Source organism: Cryphonectria parasitica (genome assembly GCF_011745365.1).
Source record: "Cryphonectria parasitica EP155 unplaced genomic scaffold M406scaffold_3, whole genome shotgun sequence".
Taxonomy (NCBI): domain Eukaryota; kingdom Fungi; phylum Ascomycota; class Sordariomycetes; order Diaporthales; family Cryphonectriaceae; genus Cryphonectria; species Cryphonectria parasitica.
Genome location: NW_024468911.1, coordinates 5,148,576 through 5,175,046, shown reverse-complemented (window position 1 = coordinate 5,175,046; position 26,471 = coordinate 5,148,576). Strand labels below are relative to the sequence as shown.

At 48.1% G+C, this 26,471-nt stretch overlaps 7 protein-coding genes across 7 annotated transcripts; 4 read left to right on the top strand and 3 right to left on the bottom strand.

The window, feature by feature from the left end:
- Positions 1 to 724: 724 nt before the first annotated feature.
- On the top strand, positions 725 to 5,326 carry M406DRAFT_345789 (uncharacterized protein; the record flags this gene model as incomplete). Its single annotated transcript, XM_040922120.1, has 10 exons — positions 725 to 764; positions 821 to 1,042; positions 1,109 to 1,245; positions 1,345 to 1,762; positions 1,827 to 2,062; positions 2,156 to 2,229; positions 2,289 to 3,069; positions 3,131 to 3,644; positions 3,734 to 3,848; positions 3,918 to 5,326. 10 exons carry the CDS (start codon positions 725 to 727, stop codon positions 5,260 to 5,262), a joined length of 3,882 nt encoding a protein of 1,293 aa, XP_040779108.1. The 3' UTR covers positions 5,263 to 5,326.
- Positions 5,327 to 7,169: 1,843 nt separating this feature from the next.
- Positions 7,170 to 8,144, bottom strand: M406DRAFT_70240 (uncharacterized protein; the record flags this gene model as incomplete). The annotated part of the gene is made up of 3 exons (XM_040925329.1): positions 7,170 to 7,201; positions 7,351 to 7,640; positions 8,122 to 8,144. 3 exons carry the CDS (start codon positions 8,142 to 8,144, stop codon positions 7,170 to 7,172), a joined length of 345 nt encoding a protein of 114 aa, XP_040779107.1.
- A 1,410-nt stretch (positions 8,145 to 9,554) lies between these two features.
- On the bottom strand, positions 9,555 to 10,790 carry M406DRAFT_70239 (uncharacterized protein; the record flags this gene model as incomplete). Its single annotated transcript, XM_040925328.1, has 1 exon — positions 9,555 to 10,790. One exon carries the CDS (start codon positions 10,788 to 10,790, stop codon positions 9,555 to 9,557), a length of 1,236 nt encoding a protein of 411 aa, XP_040779106.1.
- A 5,688-nt stretch (positions 10,791 to 16,478) lies between these two features.
- On the top strand, positions 16,479 to 17,357 carry M406DRAFT_70238 (family 5 carbohydrate esterase; the record flags this gene model as incomplete). The annotated part of the gene is made up of 3 exons (XM_040925327.1): positions 16,479 to 16,917; positions 16,984 to 17,069; positions 17,139 to 17,357. 3 exons carry the CDS (start codon positions 16,479 to 16,481, stop codon positions 17,355 to 17,357), a joined length of 744 nt encoding a protein of 247 aa, XP_040779105.1.
- A 1,564-nt stretch (positions 17,358 to 18,921) lies between these two features.
- On the top strand, positions 18,922 to 21,904 carry M406DRAFT_338757 (subtilisin-like protein; the record flags this gene model as incomplete). The annotated part of the gene is made up of 6 exons (XM_040921380.1): positions 18,922 to 18,938; positions 19,536 to 19,697; positions 19,770 to 19,860; positions 19,960 to 21,540; positions 21,699 to 21,805; positions 21,859 to 21,904. The coding sequence occupies 6 exons, from the start codon at positions 18,922 to 18,924 to the stop codon at positions 21,902 to 21,904; spliced, it is 2,004 nt and encodes a 667-aa protein (XP_040779104.1).
- A 748-nt stretch (positions 21,905 to 22,652) lies between these two features.
- M406DRAFT_70236 (uncharacterized protein) lies at positions 22,653 to 23,567 on the top strand (the record flags this gene model as incomplete). Its single annotated transcript, XM_040925326.1, has 1 exon — positions 22,653 to 23,567. The coding sequence occupies one exon, from the start codon at positions 22,653 to 22,655 to the stop codon at positions 23,565 to 23,567; it is 915 nt and encodes a 304-aa protein (XP_040779103.1).
- A 512-nt stretch (positions 23,568 to 24,079) lies between these two features.
- On the bottom strand, positions 24,080 to 25,000 carry M406DRAFT_70235 (uncharacterized protein; the record flags this gene model as incomplete). The annotated part of the gene is made up of 2 exons (XM_040925325.1): positions 24,080 to 24,799; positions 24,992 to 25,000. 2 exons carry the CDS (start codon positions 24,998 to 25,000, stop codon positions 24,080 to 24,082), a joined length of 729 nt encoding a protein of 242 aa, XP_040779102.1.
- Positions 25,001 to 26,471: the final 1,471 nt, after the last annotated feature.

The following is a 26,471-nucleotide window of genomic DNA, read 5'->3' as shown; positions in this document are numbered from 1 at the left end:
CGTGCTGTCCAATTCTTTCGCCTACGCAACGACTTATGACCGCAACTCACAGGGCGTGCTCACGATCGCCGCTGATACCTCGTTGCTCGATGAAAGGTTGGGAATTAGGACCTTGATCCCGGCCTTGGGAATTTCGATATCAATGTTCGATAAGAACCGCTGCTCACGGCAGTCCGAATCGACGTTGTCTCGCTGATAAACTTAGTAGTACAGACAAGGATCAGCTCCTCTTATCGCTACCGTGGATTTATGTACGCCTGAACGATGCGGGGAACTTTTGATGTGCCGGCAGCTAGGATTGTTCCAATATTCGCCAGACGCCGAAATGTATCATACATTATGCAGGTCTCGAACGGCAAAGTGTATCCAACCCCCGATCGTGACCCTTATCTGCCCGGGGCAATTGCTGCAGTGCAGGAGCTGAAACACGCAGATGGCATCTCGTGGTACAGGTAGCTCGAATCGAGGGACCGGTCACGAGTACCGCGCGAGGGGCGGCACTGTACCGATCACAGGGTAATTAAGGAGCACAGCCGCTGAGAAAATATTGAACACCATCTATGTAGTATTTTTGCATCCACAACGTGTACATAAATGGAAAACCATACCCATGCGTGATCTTACAAGCGGTATCTAACGCGCAACAGCGACAACTCAATCTTTTTTTACCATTCGAGTACCCCGACCTCTGAATCTTGACTTCAATATGGGCGAGCATGCAACCATGGCCTCGGTGCCAGCGAAGAGCATCAAGTTCGCCATAGGTATGCGTTTTGTAAAACGGTTCCATGTGCTGGTCTGCCGCTTACACTGAGTTTAGATCGTGGTGGTACCTTTACAGATGTTTGGGCTTCGGTTCCAGGACAGAAAGACATTGTTTTGAAACTCCTCTCGGTCGACCCAGATAATTACGATGACGCACCCTCTGAGGGGATCCGACGGGTTTTGGAAATCGTATCTGGGCGAATCATCAGTCGTCGCAGTCCCATACCAAAGGATCTCATCCATTCCATCCGCATGGGTACTACGGTCGCAACGAACGGTAGGTTGTGTGTTTTCGAGCGTCCGTCTATAGACTCGGAATCTGACCCAATGGCTTCTCGAACAGCACTACTCGAAAGAAAAGGAAGACGTCATGCTTTCATAGTGAGTCAGGGCTTCGGTGATCTTATTGAGATTGGGCACCAATCAAGGCCAAAACTCTTCGAACTGGGCATCAAGAAACCGGAGCTTCTGTACGAAGAGGTTGTCGAAGTTTCAGAGCGGATCACGGTGGAGTGTTTTGATGAGGATGTGACAAACTCGCGTCCGGCCCCGAAAGAGTCCCCTGGTCTGTTTGTCAAGGGCATTACCGGAGACATAATGCGGATTATACGGCCTTTGAATGAAGAAGAACTTACGGAAAAGCTGCTGGCTCTGAAGGCCAAAGGTATTGATACTGTGGCCGTCTGCCTCGTACACTCGTACCTGTACCCCAAGCATGAGGAGAGGGTTGCCGAAATTGCTAGGGGGATTGGCTTCAACCATGTGTCGATTTCGTCCGAGGTCGGTGCAAACATGATCAAGATGATATCTCGAGGCAGCTCAGCTTCTGCAGATGCGTATCTGACGCCAGAGATTGTCCAATATGTGAACGGCTTTGCCCGAGGGTTTGACGGCGGGAACCTCGACGGCATCTCCTGCGAGTTCATGCAGAGCGACGGTGGACTAGTTAGCCACAAGAGCTTCAGTGGTCTCCGGGGCATCCTGAGCGGCCCTGCTGGTGGGTACCAGCTCCTTTGACTATCCTTGGGTCGGCTATTTTCATTGCTAATGCGCATATTCAGGTGGTGTCGTTGGGCATGCCCGGACTTCCTATGATGGCCGGTCTCCGATTGTTGGTTTTGACATGGGCGGCACATCGACAGACGTCAGTAGGTACGGCGGCTCTTTTGAGCACGTCTTTGAGACCGTTACGGCTGGCGTATCGATTCAAAGTCCTCAACTGGATATCAACACCGTTGCCGCTGGCGGTGGGAGCATGCTTTTCTGGGAGAATGGCATGTTCAAAGTCGGTCCAGAGGTGCGTTAGACCGCTTTAACTCAAGCTCAAGACGCCCAATAAAGTTAAAGAAAAGAAGACGACAAAGGAAATGGCCGCTGACTTTCTGTATAGAGTGCTGGAGCGCATCCAGGCCCCGCCTCCTATCGCAAAGGGGGTCCACTGACAGTCACGGATGCCAATCTCTTGTCAGTCGAGACTCATGCCTCCATAATCCAAGGACTTGTGACTGATACCTTTTGAACAGCCTGGGGCGACTGATCCCCGAATATTTCCCCTCCATCTTTGGTCCCGATGAGAACCTCCCGCTTGATTCAGATATTGTGGCAGAGAAGTTCAACGACATCACGGCACAGATCAATGCTGATACAGGCCGATCAATGACACCAGAAGAAGTTGCCTATGGATTCATCGACGTCGCAAACGAGTCCATGTGCCGGCCCATTCGAGCTCTGACTGAGGCCCGAGGATTTGAGACTGCCCAACACAACCTGGCTACTTTTGGTGGAGCGGGCGGACAACACGCCTGTGAGATTGCAACCAAATTAGGTATTCGCCGTGTCGTCATCCACAAATACTCGAGCATACTATCGGCCTACGGTATGGCTCTCGCAGAGGTCGTACATGAGACACGAGAACCTAGTTCGGAAACCTTAGGAGAAGACGGATTGGCTCGATTGGAAGACAAATTTGGTGTTCTCAGACAAAGAGCGTCTGATGGCTTGCTTGCTCAGGGAATCCCTTCTTCATCCATCATGCATGAGGAGTACTTGAATCTACGTTACCACGGCACTGACACCAACTTCATGATCCTACGACCCAAAGATGGTGACTGGCTATCTGCTCTCGAGAGGGATCATTATAGGGAGCTGTCTTTCACTTTCCCCCGATCAAGAAAGGTTTTGGTTGACGATGTCCGGGTTCGTGGAGTTGGCAAGAGTGGACAGACCATCAAAGACAATGACACCCTGATACATGAGCTCAGGGAACTCGACTTCCAGACTCAAGTCAAGAACGTCGAGATGCTGGTGCGTAATACTTATTCACTTCAGTTCCTAGGAGTTCCTGAGGCGCCTAACAACTGAATAGGAAGAAGTCTATTTTGCAAACAGCGGACGTCAACAAACCAAAGTCTTTCGACTCGATAACCTTGGAAGAGGAGCAATGATTTCCGGACCTGCGATAATCATCGACGATACGCAGACTATCATCGTTGTACCTGGAGCACAGGCCAAGGTTCTTACGTCCCATGTCGTCATTGATCTAGCACAAGAGGGATCTCAACACACGGGCAGCGGCGAGCTTGTCGTCGATCCAATCAAGCTCAGTATCTTTGGACACAGATTCATGGGAATAGCAGAAGAGATGGGAAGAACACTCCAGAAAACTAGTATTTCGCTGAACATCAAGGAGCGTTTGGATTTCTCCTGTGCTATCTTCAGTCCAGATGGCGAGCTCGTTGCCAACGCGCCTCATGTACCGGTCCACCTTGGAAGCATGAGCTACGCAGTCAAGTATCAACATCAGCTGCACCATGGGAAGCTACGTCCAGGCGATGTACTTGTTTCAAACCATCCAGAGTCCGGTGGTACTCATTTGCCTGGTATGAATTCTTTTTCTTTGTTTCTCCCTCCCTCTCTCCTTTCCCCCTCACTCTGAGCTATGGCGCATCCTAATAAACCCTTTGGACAGATATAACCGTGATCTCACCTGTATTTGATGAAGATGGCAAGACAATTTGCTTCTATACAGCCTCAAGAGGTCACCACCTGAACATTGGCGGATATAGAGGCAATTCAATGCCACCGTAAGTCCTAACACCACAATCACTTCACGACGTCGGTGCACCGGCTAATCATGGTCTCCTCCTGCTTAGTGACTCTGTCGAACTTTGGCAGGAAGGTGCGGCAATCAAGTCCTTCTTCCTTGTGCGAGACGGACACTTTGATGAAGAGGGCATTACGGCCATTCTCCTCGAGCCAGGCAACTTCCCTGGTTGCAGTGGGTCCAGAAACTTGGGCGATAATCTGTCGGACTTGAAAGCCCAGGTAGCCGCAAACACCAAAGGCAGTAACTTGATTAAGGCTCTTATGAATGAGTACAGCAGGCCCGTCGTCCATTTCTATATGAAGAAGATTCAAGAGAACGCCGAGGTAGCTGTTCGAGCGTATCTCAAGTCGGCGTACCGTCGTTTTGGATCGAAACCCCTGACGGCCACAGACTACCTGGACAACGGTTCGATGATGACGGTCTCTATCTCGATCGATGAGACTGGCTTTGCAACCCTCGACTTCAGTGGCACGTCCTGTGAGATGCTTTCGAACATGAATGCTCCGCCTGCTATCACCTATTCAGCACTCATCTACACACTGCGCCTGCTTATCGGCTCCGACATCCCGCTGAATCAAGGCTGCCTTGCCCCGACCAAGGTTATCCTCCCGAAGAACACCTTCCTCAATCCCTCATCCAAGGCTGCAGTCTGTTGCGGGAATACGCTTACCTCGCAGCGGCTCGTGGACCTCCTCCTCAAAGCCTTCCAGGCGGCTGCTGCTTCTCAAGGATGTATGAATTGCTTTGGCTTCTTCGGCAACTGCCTCGAGCCCGGCAGCACAGACGATGATGGTTCAAATCAGCCAGACGACAGCAGTGGGTTCGGCTTCGGCTATGGCGAGACAATCTGCGGTGGTGAGGGCGCAGGACCCACATGGCACGGTGCCTCAGGTGTACAAGTACACATGACCAACACGCGGACCACAGACGTCGAAATTATCGAGAAGCGCTATCCTGTGCTTCTGCGTGAGTTCTCCATCCGCAAGGGTAGTGGTGGCCGGGGTGAATTCAATGGGGGATGTGGCGTCATTCGGGACTGGGAATGTCGCTACCCACTGACATTCGGCATTATCACCGAGAGGAGAGTCCACCAGCCATTTGGGATGCTGGGGGGGGAGGCTGGACAGAGCGGTGCCAATTATTGGGTACAAAGGCTCGAGGATGGGTCCGAGAGATGGGTCAGCATTGGCTCAAGGGGCCAAATCAATATGAAGACGGGTGACCGTTGTGTGATCCAGACGCCTGGAGGAGGTGGCTGGGGGCAACCACTGGGCGATGCAGAAAGCGAAGCCGAGATCAAGGCCAAGAACGCGGTATCAAGGGTGACCGCATATCCGCGCGCAGCAGGAAGCTTTCATAATTTCTCAGCTGCCCAAGAGGCGTCCTCGTAGACACATGTCTTGGGGGCCGGTACGACTTAGTAACCTTGGCTTGAATAGATCCTTGTCCTCAGCATATAATTTTCATCTTCCTCAGCCCTCGAATCTACTAATCTAAGACTCTATTTCTTCCCAATTGTATTAAATGCCCACGCACGCACACACGGTCCGATTCTAACTCCTGCCCGCCCCGTCTTTTTTTTCTATCTCTTCTTTTTTTTATGATCCAAATTGCTGATCGCTCTCACCCCAACAGGCATTAAAGTGTCTTCAGGTTCCTCCACGACAGACGGCCACACAGACGTTGATCGCTACTATCATCATCATCCCAATCCTCTAACAACTGCCTTCGAGCCTCCATCCTATTGCGCATAGAGGTTTCTCTTGAATTGTCAGACTGACATCACGTCAGGGATTGTACCATGTTATGCCTCACTTTATCCTGAGGAGTCGGTGATAGCCATGGCCAGTCTTACTACCTAGCGGTCCTGGGAGAACTGGGCAATACCTATTTGTACTCGCCGGGTATCGCCTACCCCAACGCCTGGACCACGGCATAGCAGGAAGGGAGGACGCTGTCGGGGGCAGACGAAGAGATAGCTGTGCCGTGCTGGCAATCGTACGTAATCACAGTCATTGACTACGTCCTCCTCGCTAGGTAATTAGTATCATTTACGTCTTTTCCAGCGATCTTTCCATCATGATGTACGGGATATACTCTACCTGGTGTAAAAGCATACAAAGCTAAGGGGAACCAACATCAGTAGTCAACGGCCTCTCAGAATGTCCCTCTTCTACAACAGCATTCGGCTTCGGGCCCAGGGGCCCTGTTGATGTTAGATTGGTCAACTTTAACTTGATTACTGATTCCGCATCCGGCATCGCAGTCTTTACCCTCTCTGCAGTACAAGTCGCACTGTTATCCCGATCGGCGGACTTAATGACCACGACCATTGTTTCGGCAACCAACTTCAACAGTTGCAGCGGGGATAGGACTGGTAGCGAGCAGTGGTGGCGTGACCCCTTTTTCTTCTACACCATCCAGCACAGGCACGTCCGCTTCGAACGGCAATAGCAGAAATTAACAGCAGAGTTTCACAAGTTCCACGGGCGCAGTGGCATGAATCGTCATTGGTGCGGCAGCGCTAGTCGTTGTGTTGGTAATAAGAACGTTGTATCTGTGTCTCAAGCACTGCTGTGAGAATGCGAAAAGGCTGGCCTTACGGTTCCATGTCAAACGAGACTACAATCTAGAACAATGGCCTGTTTTTATAGGAGCTATACCTGAGAATTTTACCCCCCAACACCCGGCAGTGATTGCGCACTCAAGTGGCGTCGGATCACAAGCTTTGCCAGCCTTTGGGCTACAGAAGAGTCTGTTCCCGGGCTCCGCAAGTTCATAGAGTACACCGTTACGAAGCGAGCTGTCCGGTGTAGATCAGGTGTCGGTAGCTAAGCGCGACAGTCTTGGATTCACAAACGGACAGCTCGTTGCAAACTACGCCAATCCATCTAATAATTGTCCGTCCCCCAAAGTTCTGAGACGAGAATGACCTAGTCTTATCTCATACCGGAATGAAAGAATGAGACAGCTAATCTTGATTCTTTCGGGGAATTTCATTACTGTCTAGTGAGTTTTGGATGAATTTCTGATGCAAATGAGTTGGTTTCGATGCAACAAGCGTCACTAACCTTCCCCCCCCCCCCCCCGGGAGGGGTCTTCTGAAAAGATGATGTAAGTAATTGCTATCAATGAGGTGTACTTCCTTTTTTTCCATCTCATTACGGTCTCGGTACATGTATATGTATTGTTTCAAATTTCGGCTTGAGAGCGTTCAGCAGCAAAAACTCACCCTCGCAGCTCATACAGCTGACTACTGTCTGACCCCCCCTTGCCGGACACCCGTACCCGCCGGACACTAAAATGCGAAATGGCCCATACAATTGCCACCTTTTCAAGTATATAGAAATAATTCACTTCAAATCGTATAATAATAATAAATATATCATCGAAATGATCTAAATTTCCTTATTCCAAATATCTAGTTGGCATACGGCTAGTCCGCCCAGAAGATCGACGAATTGGTGGTGAATCCTTACGTGAAATGTTTGCATTATCGTTCTCAGAGTCCTCCTCGTTAATCTCGTCTTGAACCTCTACAATATCCTCAGCAGGCAAACCATTCTCTTCCTGGGCTGTGTTGGCCTCTTCTCCAGCTGAAAGTGCCTCTGAAATAATTATAAAGCGTTTGTTAGGATTGGGGATCTTCTTGCGCTTTCGGGTCTTCGAAATAGCTTCGTTCTGAGCCTTAAGGGAGGCATTTCGCTGTTGGAGCAAGATAATCTCAGCTTGGAGGTTTTCAAGATGATTTGCAATCCTTCTTAACTTGCTGCATTCGTTGTAGCTTCAGTCTCGGCTTATAGCAGTAATAAACTTATGGGAAATGAGCTCATTCTCCTCGTTCTCCTCCAACTCATCTGCTTCTCGTTTTTGCTTATTCTTCTGGATTTTCTTATGAGATAGGGCTTTATAACGATTAATTGGATAGTTATTATTATATCTTTATTCTTCTTTTACTACTTTAGAAGTAATTGCTGCTCTAGCTGTAATGAGATATTGTAGAAAGTTGATCTTGTTAATAGGAGCTGAGTCTGTAAAATCTTGCAACTTTTAAAGTTCTTTCCGATAGGCTGCTTTCAGTACAGCAAATATGCTGTTATCTAGTAGCTGGAAGCTATAGAAGATATATGCAGGGAGAAAGCAAAGGAAAATGTTATTCAAGTAGCAAGAAGCTATAAACTCCAGCTGTTTTATATCAGCATATTATCCTCAAGAAATATTATCTTAAGCTTTAAAAGATCTTAACTTACTGATATATAGCTATTATAGCCATTTAGAATGAGAAGGATAGCTCGAGATATATCATTCTCACGGAGATTATTCATCTAAAGAAGAAAAAGATCCTTAAGCTATGCTATTGCAATTTCATTGCTTATTCAGCTGTTTTAACTAATAATCACATGCTAGGTTAGCACAGACTGCTCCATATCTTCAGAAAACTACTGTTTTTGAAGATCTTTGCCCTTAAAGATGATGCCTGAATCGAGAAGCTAGCTTGTGGCTGTACAGCTTTCAATGAGAGTAACTCAGCTTCTGTTCTAGCTGCTTTTGAGAAATGCTTTCTTTTTTTCAGAGGATCCAAGAACCAGCGAGTTCAGGCCTATCAAAAGTATCAGTTCAGAAGCTCTAAGATGAGAATTCCATAGAAATTTACTATATTCAGTCATAATGCCACTCTCATCTACATTCACTGTAAGCTGTAGCTCGATTCACTCATATTCCTTCTCGCGAATGTTGAAATACTAGTTAATAGCTTTCGGAATGAAAGCATTGTATCTAGTAGCTTCCTAGCAAATGCTTATTTTATAGCGAATTTGAGGATTTCTCTTCTTAAAGCCCTTTATCCATTTGCAGCTAAAAGCATTGAGATCTTCTTTCTGCTTAAGAAGAGCTTCTACAATACCACATATAGCAGAAGCTAATAAAGCATATTCTAGGCTCTTCTGCTTGATAATTTATCTTGATATCTTCTTTTCCTCAGTAGTAGAAAGGCGTTGTTGAGATTGCTTTGCTTCTTGAACTGAGAACTCTGCATGCAGCTGATCTGATAGCATTTGGAGGGCGATTCCGTATTTCTTGGCTGATTTTCGTAAAGATAAATAGTTATCTATAATATCGAAGAGAGCATCAGCCATATTCTCCTCATTCCAGGCGTGGGAAGGCATTATAGCTTGCTTGAGATAGAAGATTGTTAAAGGAAAAGGATCATGAATATGAAAACAGGAAGGAACAGATATTAGCTTCCAGCATTGCCAGAATTGCATCATAAGGCGTCCAGGCATAGATATAAGTATATCAATAGATTCGTCAATTAAAGGGCTATCTATCTATCAAAACAGTTTCTGAATAGCTTCAATATTGAGGAAATAATATGTAAGTGAGGATGTTGGTATTTGTATGGCGCTGTCGGAAATTAGCTGTCCGGCGGGTACGGGTGTCTGGCAAGGGGGGGTCAGACAGTATAGGAGAACTTCCTAGCATTGCTCCCCAGAGAAATCAAGCATTCAATCAATGGTAGAAGAAGAACCACAATAGCACCTTCTCGTCTCATGTCCTTAGCCCATGCAGTATATCACTCTTCACTGATGCATTATTGACCGTTGATACACCTAAATGCGAGGCCCTGATGAAGATGTCTCTCATCCGGTACAGCGCCGTGTGCACTCCTCTTCCCGTCGATTCCTTACACTTTGTCCAGAGGCCCAGCATTTTTTGCCAGTCTCGGGGCCCATGATAGCTTGCCCAGAATGGCGTACGAGGAAGCACCACCAGCAGCGGGAATATTGTTGGCAAGCTGATTTCTCATGGCGAATCCCAGTGTTGCAAACTTGATAGCCTCCTTGTACGTCGCAGGGAGTCCATAGGCGTCGCTGAGGACAACCTCTACCCCGTGTTTCGCCATCAAGTCGCTCAACCAACCGAGCAGGGTTTTGTTACGGGTTCCACCACCGCTGGCGACGAGCTGCTTGATTGGTGATTTCTTCATGACTATGTCCACGACAGATTTTCGGATCGACTCCGCAGTGAAGGCGGTCAGAGTGGCCACGAGGTCTTCGGTCGATGCTGTTTGGTGCTGCGCCAGGATATCGTCGGCAAAATCGGCACCGAAATCCAACCGCCACGCGGACCGTGGAGGAGTCCTCTTGAAGAACGGGTGAGTATGCAGGCGTTCGAGGAGCGCGGGCAATATTTCTCCTTTGGCCGCGAGATCCCCGTCCTTGTCATAGAGAGCGCCAGTGCGAGCCTTGACCACGTGGTCGAGCATAACATTTCCTGGGCCAGTATCGAATGCCATCATTTGACGACGATCCGTATGAGCCAGCTGCACGTTGGCAATGCCGCCAATATTCAATGTTGCAATGGGCGCATGGTCGCGAAAGGCCACAAAATCAAGATACTGCATCAGTGGCGCGGCTGAGCCCCCCAGCGCGTGATCCACGGGTCGGAACTGTGTGACTGTTGTGACTTGGGTCAAGGCAGCAACGACTCCCGACTCAGCAATAAAAAGGCCACAGGGAAAGCCGCCCTTGGTCCACCGCTCCACGAGACCAGCCGTGCTGTCTTGCGTGTATTTGGCCATGAGATCTTTCTCTGGAGGTTCTTGGTATACGGTCTGGCCGTCATAGCCAATGACCTCGATGTCTTCAGCCTTAAGCCCCGCCTTCTTTATCAGAGTATTGGCAGCCTCAGCATAGAGAGCGCCAGCGGCATAGTTCAGACGGCAGAGCTCGAAGATGGTGAGTGAATTGCTGAATGCAGACAGCACCTGTGCCTGCAGGTCGTTTGGCCAGTCCACAGTCAGACCATCGACAAAGCTTGGGCGTGAGGGATGGCCATCGGGCGCGAAGTCGATCTTACACAACACTGCATCGACCCCGTCAAATGAGCTACCACTGTTGAGTCCGATTATGTACGGCATCGTCTCTATTGGTTGTCACTTCTTGGAAGAGTTCTTGGATGGGGTAGATATCTCTTGAGAGGGCAAGAAAATTGCAACAGTATGCTGTCACCAGGAGAGTGCTCATTGATCAATCCTAAAGATAGAGACCTGAATATAACATTCGGAGTAATGGCCGGTGAAGTATGCTGATCTGAGTAGAGACCTCAGTGGATATCGTCAAGACATATAAGTGCTTTCCTGTGGCATGATTTCCAATGTGACGTGGGATGAAGGATCGCCTCGAGAAGCGGGTCTCTCGCCCGCATCACATGCCAGATGCGGTCATCAGGTATCAATCTCCCACCCCAACAACGTAACAGCCGAGCTCAGAATTATATAGTGCAGTGCTTATGCGGCATCTTTGTCGGCACCTACTATTTATATATTCACCCAACTGGGGCTTTGACATAAGTCAAAGGGGGGGGTTTTGGGCCGGGGTAGTTTTGGGCCACCCTGGCCACCCTCGTCAAATACACACACCCATATATATATATACTGTTTATCTATTCTATTCACCCACCACGATGCAATCCTCCTTATCAGTAGGTAATTCGACATCGCTCTCTTCATTCAGACTATCCTCGTAGCGATTAGCCGCATTTTGAGCTCTCTGTATATCCTTAATCCCTGCAAACTTCGAATTCGGATCCATATCAATCTTTCTTCTTTTACTAAGCCTCAGAGCCTCAATCTGCCTTTTCAATGCTTTATTTTCCTCCAATGCTTTAGCAAACTCGAGATCCCTCTCCTTATAAGCCTTTTTTATCTTCTTGAATAGCATACAGCGGTCTGGTTCCGTTCGAAATTATTGCTGATTCTCTAGCAGCTGATAGTATAGCTGTTTAGTCTTTCGAGAAGTTGAAAAGAGGATTAGCTGGCTTGAGAAGGCTTTTGGGGAAAGACGAGGTGCTGTTGATTATGCTGAGCCTGAATTGGATTGAGTTTGATAGCTTGATTAACTATTCTTGAGGAGAAAAGGGCTTAAGAGAGCTTTTAAGAGTTTAAGAGGCTACAGATTAGTTGCTTTCTATTCAGATCTAATATTCTGGCTTGAAAGGCTTTTCAGTTGAGCTAGATGATAGTTGCTGAGGAATAAACGCTTGCCTGCAATAGTTAAATCGCTTCATTAGCTCATATTGCTAACTTTCTTTCTGTATGCCTGTTTGAGAAATGAAAAGACTTCTAGATTGAGAGGTTGAAGAATGTAAGAGATATAAGAAAGCAAGTAAATAAGCAGGATATTGTTTTGGAAGCAAAGCTATATAAACTTATCCATTTTATAGCTGCTATAGCCATTCAGGACTAACAGCCTGGCTTCTGAGAGGTCTGCTGGCTAGCTATAAGAAATGAAGATCTCTTTCAGCTATTCAACTGCCATTTTATTATTTATCTATCTGTTTTGCATAGCTATAAACTTCTAATTATCAAAAAGCTCCAAATCAAGAGGAAATTACTGTTATTATACTGTTTAGCTCTTAAAAATCACTAGAGGGAAGAGGTAAGCATCTGTAGCTGAGATATACTCGAGGAAAGAAGTTCAGGCTTTTGATTCAGAGTCTTTCCTTTGAATTGAACGCAAAGAAGAGCCTCCGAGAACTAATCCATTTGTTCCTTAGCCCTCCATCAAGCCAGCTTCATCCATATTCCATCTATTAGCTAGCTTAATAGCTTGGATATAAGGAAGATTGAAAAGACAAAATCAAAGCTGTATTACCTCTATTATAGCCCCATTCGTTCGTTCAGAAGCAATGCAGCAAGTCTTTCTGACCTTTATCTCTGGATTTCTCTTCAAAAAAGCCTAAATCCATTGTACCCCGAGAGCCTGAGAGTCTCCCTGAACCTCAAGGATCTGCTGAGCAAAGTATTTGAGTTCTGAATGGCTTGGTAGAACGCCTAGGCTTTCTTGAATCAGGATCCATTCAGCTAGTCTTCTTTCCTGATCAATAAAGAGCTTTTGCTGGTTTTCGTAGGCTGTTTTATGCGATTCCCCTCCTTCTAGGCAAGCCTGAAGAATACTCCTTGGAATACCCCATTCCCTCGAGGCTTGCCGCTGAGACTTGCCTTTTCTAACAGCCTCAACAGCCTGGGCTAGCTCAAACTCGGAATAGGGCTTTATAACAGTCAGATAAAGGTTTGCTGGAAAGATGAAGTTGTTTGGATCAAAATTGGTTGAGTAATAGCTATCAAACTAAAGGGGGTTGAAGAGGCGGTGAGGGTGGCCAGGGTGGCCCAAAACTACCCCGGCCCAAAACCCCCCCCTTTGACTTAAAGCAAAGGTGCGAAGCACTTTTCGGCATCAATTAATTGATCGTGCCATCAACGAGCGAGCATGCTAGACTTTCTGTCATCAATCCGGGAATCTAAAAAGAAAATGAACTAGCAAGATACGGAACTTGTTTAATTATACGCACTTATAACTTTGTGACGAAAGGAGACTGCCAGGCGTAATCTCACTCAGCCGGTCGCCTACGCCTGCCTCTCAACTTCAAAGCGAAGAGTTGGTGATTTTCAAAGTAAGATAGATATGCTGACGTTTGTTAGCGAACAGCACGATAGAGAGGCTTATTTAAATCAGTTCAAAATCCCGAACGTTCACTCCCCCGTTAGAGAATACCTCCGGCGCAATAGATTTGCTGTTTATCGCATTTAGTATCAATAACAGGAGTCGATACTAGGGAGGCAAAGCGCTTATTTCAGCCGAGATCTTTCCAGTCGCAATGTCGCGAAAATGCCACTCCTTCCAAGTTTGGTGGCAGCAGATGCAGGACAGCTTCCCCATCAGCCACATCAGGAACAAAGCAACCCAGACAACAAGATACCGTCCATTGGCCACGGCCCGAGCAATATGAGACTTCCAGAGTCGAATAGAGAACACATCATATCACCTTGCCGTGCTAATCTTGCAGCCAGCCCGACAATGCCATCTGTGCCAATGAGAACGGCTTTGCCCGCACAAATTGCTCGAATCGGGATCAAGATCTTCTCGAAAATCTCGTCATCCTCATTCCCAGAGGGTCCATCATTCTTCAGCAGTATTCCTGCGACAAATCTCGCTGCATTCTCTCAGCGTGGCAAAGACAACATATTTGGCTCAAACTTCGAGCATAGCCATCAGCTGATAGCTCTAGAAAGTGTTCTAAGACTGAGAGCGCTAGCTCTAGCGCGGATCTTTTAAAATTGTAGGCTTTGGAAGATGTGATAGAGTTTGTGGGATACTAATTGGAGGAAAATCCTTTGCCGTTGCCGTGAATTGGTAGATAAGCTCAACGGAGGAGACGTACACACCGGCTACCCCCAGCACATTGCTCTCGTCTCGAGGAATTCCGAACAAGGCAGAGAGCCTCGAGCATGCGAACTAACTTGGAATTGGTTGGAAAGTTAAGGAATTCTCGACAAACAAACCACAGCTCGGCTAGTGATTCTCTAGCCTAGTGTCTAGCCCATTCCTTTGATTAACACGTTATAATCAACAGAGATGGTCTGTCGCACCTCCGGAGCCATCAAGCCCAGCACCCTATATATCCGGTCTCTCGGATCGCTGCACTGGGCACCACCGAGATTCTGCTTGACTTCGTAGAGACGCAAAGCGCTAGCACCAGCTTGGGAAAAGAAAAGAAACAACTCCATCTGGATGAGCCCATCTCATAAGTGATGCCCAAATTAATGCATTTCTCTGGGCTCCGAATAGATACAGTGCAGAGGCGTGGTGTAAAGTCGTCCACGGCACTCTGCAGGTCGTACAACAGACGAGTGCTTTTGTGGCGAGGAAATTCTCTTGAAGGGTCCAGACATTATCAAACCAGGGTCTGCACAACAGCAAGTAAACATGACTTTCCTCCTACCAACTCCATGCCACTGGTGCAAACTTGTCTGTCAGATGGGACTTCTTGCAAAATGTATAAAAATTACAGCATATCCGCCTGCCCTGGTTGTAATACTTGAAGGAAACTTGGCACAGCTGAAAAGGCGTCCGAGAGCTGATCTCAAACGCCTCTAGCACCACTAGAACTAGATAGCATTTGCAAGACTGACAATGAGGGCCTCATCCATCTGCTTCTGAGAATGTCACATTGATCTGCCCGTGAAAATATATATTTTCTCTACCAATTACTCTAATTGTGTCCAGCTAGCGTATCCTCTCAAAGTTGCTTCAGACAGTATTCTGGCTACAATGGGTACCTCGTCAAATCAGCCACTTCCCCACAAGTACTTTTCCTTCATCACGGCACACAGACGATTAATTTCCTTGCGAGAATGTTTTGACCAAGCGAATCCTAAGCCCGGCTACAGATGCAATAGCCTCTTTTGAATTTTGAGTCGAGAATCTAAGCAAGAAATTGCCTTGCTAGGTACGATTGATGCTATACAGGTCCAAATGGATTGGCGAGCATTTTCTTAGCGCTGGGTTCTTCAAAGAAATTCATCTGTGCCTGGAGAGGAGAACACAGTCAAGAAAAAAGCTCTCTGACCTGTTCACAGCAGTGGTATAAAACAGATGTTCTGATGGGCTCGCTGGCATCGTCCAAAGCTCATTCACAGAACATTCGAATACATAAGTCTGATAACATAAGAGGTATGGCTAATGCAACGCACTGGGGATCGCTTCTGCGACAATAAGCCAGAAAGCAATAGGTGACTTTCAAATTTATGACCTGATGACCAGTAACTGTGGAAGAGGCATTGATCGTATTCCTACAAAACCTGAAAAGGGACAAAATAATTATACCAATAGCCGACTCTAAACAACATATGGAAGGGCGTTACGCTACGGTAAAGAGCGATCTATATGTAGTGAAGGGGGTATGCATCCTTAGGAGAGTCAAGACTCGACTCAACGGTCATACGTCAGTCTTGTAACGCAGCTGAAAGCCTCCCATACCCTATTAGAATGTTTGTATGCCATCGGTGTCTCGCGATACCTCGGTTATGTTACACCTTCTCCTCATGCCGGAAGAGATCCCAAAATACCATTTATGTACTACTTGTTCACTATCTAAGTAATTGCCAGCCATCACTCACTCACTCCCACTCACACTCACACTCTCTCTCACTCTCTTTCTCACACACTCACTCACGAAATGATGAGAGGGAGATAGTGGGGGGGGGGGGGATATGCATGAATATTCTGCCTGTAACCACCGCTCAGAGCCGGCGCTTTTACTGCTATGAACACAAAAAGGCCTCGGCTAAGTGGGCTTGGAATGTATAAATTTAGAATTCCATCCTTTTGAAAAGTCAGAACTGAGCATGCTCTTCAGTTCTCGACGTTGAATCTAGTCAATTGTGCCATCTTGCCCTGGAAATGCAGAGTTGCTGGCCACTGTACTGGAAAGTCTTGGAGCGTCCGGGTTTATTAGTCAGTGAAAAGGGGGGCCCGTATTCTGGTATGCTGGCTTCAATGTCCCTATGACATCGTTGTAATTGTGCATGAAATTAGGCCCAACCTCGGAGATCTCGGGGGTACTCGATATCAAGTCACTCAAGGGGCATCGTTCCCCTGAAAATTGTTGGAAACTGATCACGTAAAACATACCGCCTACAAGACCAACTCACAAAAAAAATAAAAAATTAATGTGCAATCATCTCTTCACCGACCTACTTTGCAGAGCACGAGAAACGCGCGCACACGCCCTCTAAGCACACTTACCCACTGAAAGCCCATTCACGATGGTATCCCATGCTATTTTCGTCGCCATCAGCGTGCACATATGTGCGCAACTGCCCATCGTCTCAGCGCTTCTGGAAAACAGCACGGAATGTGTTGATGTTCACTTCATGGTCGCGCGGGGAAGTCTTTCGGCCTATCCCGGATTCCCTTACGATGTGTTTGAGTCAGTCGCAGCGAACATGACCACTACTACAAATTACGAGGATATCATCTATCCTGCGACCAACGAGACTGAAACAGACAGCTACTTCGTCGGCCGTGCTGCTGCGGGTGCCCAAGTCAATGCGTACGCCGAAGCTTGTCCCGACAGCAAGATCGTGTTGGGATCTTACTCCCAAGGTTGCTTGATCGTCGGCGATGCGCTCGCCGGTGGGGGCGGGCAAGAGTATCTTGGTAATGCAACACAGCCTCTGATCTCAGAGGAAATTGGGAAGAAAAGTGAGCCCAATGTTTTTCTCGAGCGTGAATCTGAGTATTTAATACTAAATATCGCTTTATATGCAGTCATTGCCAACATATTCTTTGGAAATCCCCGCCATGTGCCTTATGAAAGCTATGACTTTGGTGACCACCCGTGGAACGCTACTGGTGTAAGTCTTTGTGCCCGACACCGTCTTGTATACGATTGTCCAGTTAACTCACTTACGCGGCGCCCTTAGAAATATCCTCGCCTCCCCTACCAGGTCCAGAACCTCGACACCCGTTACGGCGATATCATTGGTGACTGGTGCAATTATGGTGACTCGGTTTGCTCGCCTGCTGTTGGCGACTTCCTGGCTCTTCATACGGCTTATGATGCTGACTACTCGACTGTCGCCGCCGAGTGGACACTTGCGAAGATTGGGAAATATGCTTACACAAATACCACCAAATCGTAGAAGCAGATAGCATTTTTTTTTTTTTTTAATTACATTGCGATTCTTGTCACACATTATACCTCTCTTGGAACCCGTGCACCGCAGGTACATACAACAAGTACCAGGTATGGGATGACAAGATAATATACGTTATAGTGGCATCGCAACCGGTTGTTTTTTTCTTCATAATGATTAGCTCCTAGTCTTATCATGAAGTGCGACTTCTATCTTCTCGGCATTTGATAGAAAAGGGGGGGAACACGCGTAATAACTACATGGGAAGGGAAAACGTTTCTGGATCATACCGAGTAGAAACAGCTCAGGGTCAACATAGCAGTCATAGCCTCGAGGCTAGAAAGCGGAAAGTCGTCGTCTTCTGAGCACGTGGCATTTCATCACGTCCTTTGAGTATTCTCGGCATGGAGCATGATTTCTAGCTAAATTTATAACGAATAATCACCGGAGGAACACCGTGATGTCCTAGACAGTAACGAGGAGATGTTTGGGAGTAGGCCTGGACAATTGAGAACCTCATTGCAACACTCAGCGACCTACGAGGATAACATTGGGAGCCCCGTGGTTGATGCAACCAACCATCATACGAACCTATTTACTATTTATAGCACTCAGCTCTCGCCTCAAAATTTCCATCAGATGCCATGTCTTTTTCCAGTTTATTAGCCTCTCCTTATCCCAGCCGTGTTTAGGCTATGCACCCGATTCTTCCTACTCAATATTGCGTAGTAGTGTTGACGGCTATTTGGTGCTTTCGTACCGCCGCATGTCTGGTCAGCTGGATCTCCAGGGACTCGTCAAGCCCAGCTGTTCAAAAGCTGTTGTTGGGCTCTCAAGGGCACTTGGCAAAGTATTATTCTGGGGATGCAAATTTTCAATGTATTCAAACGTGCTGCTCTAGACAAATGCTAACATTAGGCTTTGGTTTTTGAGGTGGCCGTGGTCTGTCGTGGCCCGTTGTAGTCTCTCGTATTCAGCGATTATACGCTCTTTCAGTCAAGTCTAGAGGGTAAAAGGAAGGGTGCAGTATGCAATAAATAGTCCGCACAAGCTGCGTGCCAAGAAAGCAAGAAAAAAGAAGGAGAAAAAAAAAGAGTGGTCCATCAAACAGACTTAGCTCACCGGCAAAAGCATCAGATGCATCCACCCTCCTGTTGTTGAGCCACTAATGAGATTCATATCCTGCGGACAGAGGAGTCGACATATCGCGAACTGGCTCCATCAAATGCCACAAGCTGAAGAGCTGAGCTGTGGTTCGAGTGCGTTGTTTTGCAGGCCTCGGCTTCGCATTGCCGGAAATTGCGTACTGGCGGGCTGGATCTGCTGATCAACTTGCCAACTACTCTGAATCAGAATGGTAGCTTCACTTGACATTCAACGTTGCTCTAGGATTTTTCTCATAGCCCGACCCCCCGGCTTGGACAGGGGCGATACTACCCTACTTAGTACCGGAGTAGTTATAGTTTGCAGCTCCTTGTAGAGCTATCGAGCTTCTGTGTCATCCCTGTGAAGATCAACGGTTGGACTCAAGCCAAATTAGGCAGGCCACAATGGGCGATTGATAGGCAGAATGATGCAGCAGGGTCTGTGGGTCATAGCTGGCGGCGACCGACCCAACAGAGGCAAAACGGCCGTTCGACCGCTGCAGGCTATCTGGCGCCTCATTGTCATACATCGGTGCATATCACCGGTTGATCGGACCAGACCAGGAAAGCTGTTGCCTTGGTAGCCAGGTCAAATTGATTTATTGTAGAGAACAAATTTCCCTAAGCATTAACATAATCTCGAAATCGGGTGTTCCTTTGGGGCATCAAGACATCGAGGCTTCATTTCGTGTAAACTTTATCTTGCTGCCCCGTTATAAGTGAAGACCAGGGTCCTGCATCTGGGTCCTTCGCCCGCCTCCCTCTTCCCTAGGCATTGTTAGCATCGACGGCCACCACCACCTTTCAATTCTTAGATAAAAGAGGGGGCCTGTCCTTTGGGGTTTCCAGTGTCTCTCTCTCTTCTTCCTCCCTCTTTGCTGTGGACAGATAGAGCATCGTTGTTACCCACTGCCCTACAATACGTCATGTTGCTCCGTAACTTGAGCGCCATCCTCGCCGGTGGTCTCGCCATCGTCCACGCTAGTCCGCTCTCTCGCTCCGTGCACGATGTGCCCAGGCGACATGACGCGGTCACCAGGCGCGACGTTCCAGCTTCTCACGCCTTGCATGAACGTCAATTGCCGCAATGGGGACGCAAATGGAAGCGGGGGGCCAAGGTATCACGGGATGCCCTGCTACCCGTGCGTGTTGGGCTGAAGCAGAGGAACCTTGACCATGGCGCCCTGATGCTTCGTGAGCAGTAGGTCACCCTTCAAACGCATAGTCAAGCGGTGTTTATATTCGGCTGGATACTGATTTACGTACTTGTTAGATCGAACCCGGCATCGCCACGCTTTGGCAAACACTTGTCTGCAGACGAGGTGATTGATCTGTTTGCGCCATCTGAGACAAGCGTCGCTGCAGTAAGTGGCATCTGACCCCCCCTATTGAGTCTTTCGTCTTTGATTTTTATTATTAAAAGAAAAAACCCTGTTCCTCTCGCTAAAATGAATTCTGTCAAGGTCATGGACTGGCTCACCGCGAGTGGCATCTCGGCGGACAGACTGTCTCTCTCGGCCAATAAGCAGTGGATCCAGTTTGATGCGCAAACCCACGAAGTCGAAGATATCCTCTTTGCGGACTTTTACGTCTTCACCGACGTCACCACAGGGACTAAGACCGTTGCCGTGGATGAGTATCACCTGCCCAAAGACGTACAGGAGCACGTCGACTATGTCACACCCGGCATCAAGATGCGGCCTGATCCCCGTGAGCTGAAGAAGGCGAAGCACAAGCGGCAACTCGAGCAGACCCCTGTGAAGCGTAGTCACAAGTCCACCGTCTTCAAGGTTGACGAAAAACCTACGAAGCTGATTCCCAACTTCACCATCGGTGATCTGACCCCCGAGAACTGTGACACCCTTGTGACGACCGACTGCATCAGGGCACAATACAGCATCCCTAACAACACGCTTGCAGCCCCTGGAAACGAGCTGGGCATTTTCGAGTCACTCGATGACCATTATGGCAAATATGACTTGGACGTCTTTTTCAGCACTCTCCACCCGTACATTCCAAACGGCACCTACCCCAAGGAGGAACTGATCGATGGGGCTGTGGGCTCTGCCGAGGCCGCGGGTCTTCCAGAGGAAGAGACCGGCGTGGAGTCCGACCTGGACTTCCAGGCATCGTGGCCGTTGATCTGGCCGCAGGGCACTGTGTTGTACCAGACGGACGATCAATACTACGAGGTCAACCAGACTACCCTCACCACCCCATACTTCGGCTTTTACAACACCTTCTTCGATGCTCTCGACGGGAGCTATTGCACCTACAGCGCCTACGGCGAGACGGGCGATTGCACTGAGGCTGACTGCTTGGACCCTGTGTATCCCGATCCCAACCCTGGCGGGTACAAAGGTCAGCTGCAATGCGGAGTGTACGAGCCGACAAATGTTATTTCCATCTCCTATGGAGGAGGTGAGGGCGACTTGCCAGCGTCTTACCTGGAGCGGCAGTGCAATGAGATCATGAAGCTTGGTCTGCAAGGCACCACCGTCGTTATGTCCTCTGGAGACTACGGTGTGGGCTCCTACCCAGGAGATTTTGGGTACGCTTCTGGCTGTGCAGGGCCGGATAGCACAGTTTTCTACCCAGACGCGGATGCAACATGTCCCTATGTTCTCGCTGTGGGGAGCACGCAGTTCGAGTTCCCAAACAACGACACGAGCGCCAAGCCCATCGAAGTCTCCACTACTTCATTTCCTTCCGGCGGTGGTTTCTCCAACTACTTTGAGGCCCCGTCGTGGCAAACGAGCGCTATTTCGACCTATTTCGACGAGGTCTCGCTGAACTTCACTGGTTACGCGGAGGCGGGCACCAATTTCAGTGACGTGGGCGATGGTGTTTATCACATCGGCGGCAGAGGGTATCCAGACGTCAGTGCTATAGGATCTGACTATGTCACCTTTACGCAGGGAAACTGGTACACGGTCTCCGGTACCAGCCTGTCCTCTCCGGTCTGGGGATCGATCCTCACCTTGGTGAACGAGCACCGCCTGGCAGCGAACAAGACCACGATCGGATTCGTCAATGAGATTCTGGTAAACAATCCATCTTTTCTTCTTGGTTTATCTTTGTTTTTTTTTGTTTTTTTGGAAAATAAAAAAAATTAAAAAAAAACCCCCCCTGCTATGCAACAACAAAACACGTCATGTTTTCGTCGAGTGTTCTGTTGTACAAATGCTGACATTGCCAATAGTACTCCCATCCTGAGGTCTTCTACGATGTCACTACGGGTAGCAATCCTAACTGTGATTCAACTGGCTTTCTTGCATCTACAGGTTGGGATCCTGTCAGCGGACTTGGGTAAGTCTCATGGTGGTCCCATGATGATCGAATAATTACTGACGTGGCCACAGCACTCCAAACTTCCCAAAGCTTCTTGAGCTGTTGTTGAGCGTTTAGGATCAAGAGCTCTTTCGAGTCTCTCATATGCACCTAACTACAATTCATGTCACAACTTCTATAGGTTCCTAAATACTTACGTAGCAGTCTAGCACGGCAGTAAAGGGTGCGCTTGTACATATAATAACTCAACTTTGGCCAGACATAAGATCTTGTGCAATGCTACATGCGTCTTTATTGTGCTTGCTAATACACGAACGACATTCAAAGATTTGCTTTGGTGTCTGCCTAGTTGTCGAATCAATTGTCTTGGGTCACCTGCTCAACACAGTCCTCATTCATGTGTTAAAGGAGAGCAGCCAACTATGCTGGTTGCCCGAACGGGAATACCCGGAGCGCGAGGTATTTTCGTGCTTCACCACGCTGATCTCCGTCAGATTATTGCTGGGCGGCTGTGTTCGTCATGCTGACGGTGCCTTGTTGTGTTTAGGTACAGCAGTCGGGCTGAGCCGCTATCTCGTCGGATCCTTCGTGCTTTCTGGCGAATGACGGCCTACCTGGAGTCCGACCTACCAATATGTGTGACTGAGGCGCAGAGCTGACAGCTGGGTCCTCGCAAAATAGCATCCTCACGTCGTTGGCAGCTCGTCAAGTCCATGTTTTTTTATGTTATAATATGCTGCCATTGACGTTTTCGACTGTCGGCTGCCTGGGTACATCTCCCAGTCAAACCAACATTTCTATTCCTTGGAATTTTCATCCTTTTTTCCTTCACACTATCCCGATATTCACTTATCAAACTCTTAAGATGTCCTTCAATAATTGTGATGCTGGGTCTTCAGAGCCACCACCATCGTATGCTGCCTGTGTAGGCAATCTGGGCGACGTTGCAGATTTCCCACCAGAGAAACAGCACATGAATGAGGATCTGCTTGAAGATAGTATCGACCTGGCATCGAATGCGCATCCACCCCCTCCGTTCTCCATCACCCCTGGTAGTCTTGTGCTGGCACCGCAGACAGTCACCATTCGACCTCCTATCTCAGGGGCGAGACCATTATATCAGCTGTCGAAGCCACTCGGTAACAACGCTGTGGCACCATGTTTATCCCTGTTCGAAGTGCCAGCCACACGCCAGCTTGAAGAAAATGGTACCCTGAAGACGGTCGACATGAGCGATGGTATATATCACATTCGCGAGGCAGAGATGGCGCTCAGGAAGCAGGAACGAGCGGTTGTCATCAGTGGCCAACGACATGATCAATTTAGCGGCGTTCAGCTGCGCAAAGAAACGTCTATGGGGATCACAGGCATGAAGAACACCTTCGATGTCATCTCCGACGACGAGACAAATCATCCGCGACTGCTCTATCATGCCAGGTTCAAGAAGGGAATACTGGAGTGGCACGATGGTGGTGGGGAGCTTATCGCTATCGAGACGCCCAGTGCAGATAAAACCCTCGCCGAGGAGAGGCTGGATATTGTTGTGTCTATGGACAAGCCACACTTAGACCTGATGGTTGCGTTATGGGTTGCAAGGGTCTGGCAAGACACTGAAGAATCCGGGCTGAAGGAGGATACGAAGGAGGCGAAGAAGCGGAAGACTTTGAAGAGAGAGCCTGTTAAACAGGAGGGCAAGCATTACGGAATTCTTCATGGAATGAAAGAGGCTTTGAAGATCGGCCATGAGTCAGGCTTTGAACCTGATCGGATGCATTACTGATAGGTGTGAGATTTGCGACGGTGAGTAACATCGGGCTTATGAAATGGAATTCAGACCAATTTTCAAGATTTCACACACATCTTTATGACATAGTACACTTCCTGCTCTCTTGAACAGCAGAGCATCTCCTTTTTCCTTCCAGTGATACAACTATGACATTCCGGGTCTGAAAATCACGGCGATGGACTCAGCAAGCACACCAAAGCGCAACAAGACAGAGACGTATCGCTGCCTGATCCGGATCCAGAATGATTACATAAATATGTTTGGGTGCCCGAAAAGTATTTTGTTACTGTGCAAGGATCTTTTTACTATACAACCAATCCAAGCTAAATCAGAAAAAAATGGGAGCCTCTGAGATACAATATAGTGCACTGGGGCTCCATGGTATGTTGTTTACAATCCCTGTGATCATAGATTTTGCATGCGTTTCATGATCTGACACTGAATTCAAACCGTACGCTCTGATGCCTGGCATGCTCTCACAGTAGTCTTCTGTATGCGTCTCCAAATCAGAGGTCCTTCCATTTCCACACACTCCACTCATGTAGTTTCTCATCATCCCATTCTCGCAAGTCAATCTCTTCCCTGCCTTCCTGTTCCGCCATCAACCCCCCGGCCTCCATAAGTTCCCAAAACTCTCTCATGTAATCAATGTATGCGACTCTCATAGCGTACACCACGATCGCTTTAGACTGTGGAGAGCGCCGCAAACACCTGAGAATAGTTTGACTCAACAATTTTGGATGCTCTTCAGTGTACATGGTATCGGCGGCAAGTATTATAGGAAACCCATTGACGTCGTCTACTGTGAAATGACCCGCGTCCTCTTGGGTGGCAGAATGAAGATGTATCACATCAGTTTGCGTCCAATCAAGCGTCCCGCAGGCCGCTGATCCGCCATGGTCCCGAAGGGTATCGATATTGAGGTCCACGTTGGCCTGCACGCCAGGGACGATGGTTGGCAAATCTGTCAGCAGCGCTCTCATGCCCCATATTGTCGCAGCAGATAGACCACTCAGACCAGTGCCGGCGCCGAGCTCGAGGATAGCGTAACCAATGTCCTCTTGTCCGAGTTGGAACTTATCAATGTCCAGCTTATAGAGCAGATTTGACAGAATGCCGGCTGAGCTCCAAGTCGTGAGTGATAACCCCTCGGCGGCGCATGGTGTGTCGACAATCGAAATGGTGACGTGTTCGTCTGCAGACTTTGGAACTCTGAAGTTGGATTTCTGAAGCGCCATGTTGTTTGGTGGTAGATTTAAGTCTTTTGGAGACCGGCTTAGTGATTCACGATTGAAATTTTGCGAGGCGATGATTGTACATCTCATGCAAAGCGGGAATTTCAAGTGTATGCCCCTGCTGGTGCCAGCTGGCCGACAGCTGGTTTCTTTCTTGACCCGGGCCAAACTAGTATCACTCACCAGTGTCATCGTGGACCCTGGCAGCGCAGGCAATGGTCACCAACATTACCCCCCCAGGTTAACACCTGCAATTCAGCCCCTCGCACCCAGCTGACCTTCCGGAACCGCCGTGGGTTACACACTTTTTCGATGAAGACCTCTGCATTTTCAGCCCTTCCATATATTTGTGGCTATGGAAATGTCGCCTGTCCCGGAACGTCAATCCTTTTCTTTGGACAATGCAACCAAACCAAACCAACCCATTTTGTGCACTCGTCATCACAAAGAACAGCCCACAGACTAACATTCTGGTCACTCAGAGCCAGCCAGAAATTGTAATGATTTAAGCAGCTGACAGTCTAGCGCCCAAGTGGGTGGGAGTCTAGCTCTGACCAGATTCGCATGTGAAATAGTTATAAGTATAAGTACTCATGAAGCTCGAGAGGCCAGTTGGCTCTCAAGAGCTTTTAGTCCATACAATACTTTCTTCTGAGCTTATTCTTCAGTATTTCCATCCCAGCCAAGAGAGCGCTGTCATTTTGAGATATAATCTGCGTCAGCCTTGGACATTGAATTTCGGAGCATCGTTGGGGCAGCAAAATGTGCATCTCTCTCGCAACATTCAGAACTCCCCAGCTCGAAGCTGACTGTCATGTGGATGCAACGATACCGGACATGAAGAACCCAAATCTGTCTCATGAAATTGAGAGTTGGGAGGAGATTTATCGGGAACGGTTCACCCGGTAGATCATAACTTCCGACGACTCGTCACCACCACTGTCGGCTAGTATTTGCAAGCCGTGCGTGGAGCCTGATACATGGAAAAACGCCCTGAAATTCATTATTGAACGTTGTACTCCACGGTACGCCGGGCCAACACCGGAGCCAATCAGCGCGGAGCTCGAAGCAAGGATGAGACAGGAGTTGGTACGGTCTTACCAAGAGAGGCTCTTGTCGGGACTCCGGCATCGCCTCGGGGATGAATGGTTGCCAAAGTGGTATAAGTCGAAGGGGGGGGTTTTGGGCCGGGGTAGTTTTGGGCCACCCTGGCCACCCTCGTCAAATACACACACCCATATATATATATACTGTTTATCTATTCTATTCACCCACTACGATTCAATCCTCCTCATCAGTAGGTAATTCGATATCGCTCTCTTCATTCAGACTATCCTCATAGCGATTGATCGCGTTTTAAGCTCTCTATATATCCTTAATCCCTGCAAACTTCGAATTCGGGTTCACATCAACCTTTCTTCTTTTACTAGGCCTTAGAGCCTCAATCTGCCTTTTCAACGCTTTATTTTCCTCCAATGCCTTAGCAAACTCGAAGTTTCTCTTCCTATAAGCTTTTTTTATCTTCTTAAATAGCATATAGCAGCTTAGTTCTGTTCGAAGTTATTGCTGATTCTCTAGCAGCTGATAATACAGCTATTTAGCTTTTCAAGGAGTTGAAAAGAGGACTAGCTGGCTTGAGGAGGCTTTTAGGGGAAGATAAGGT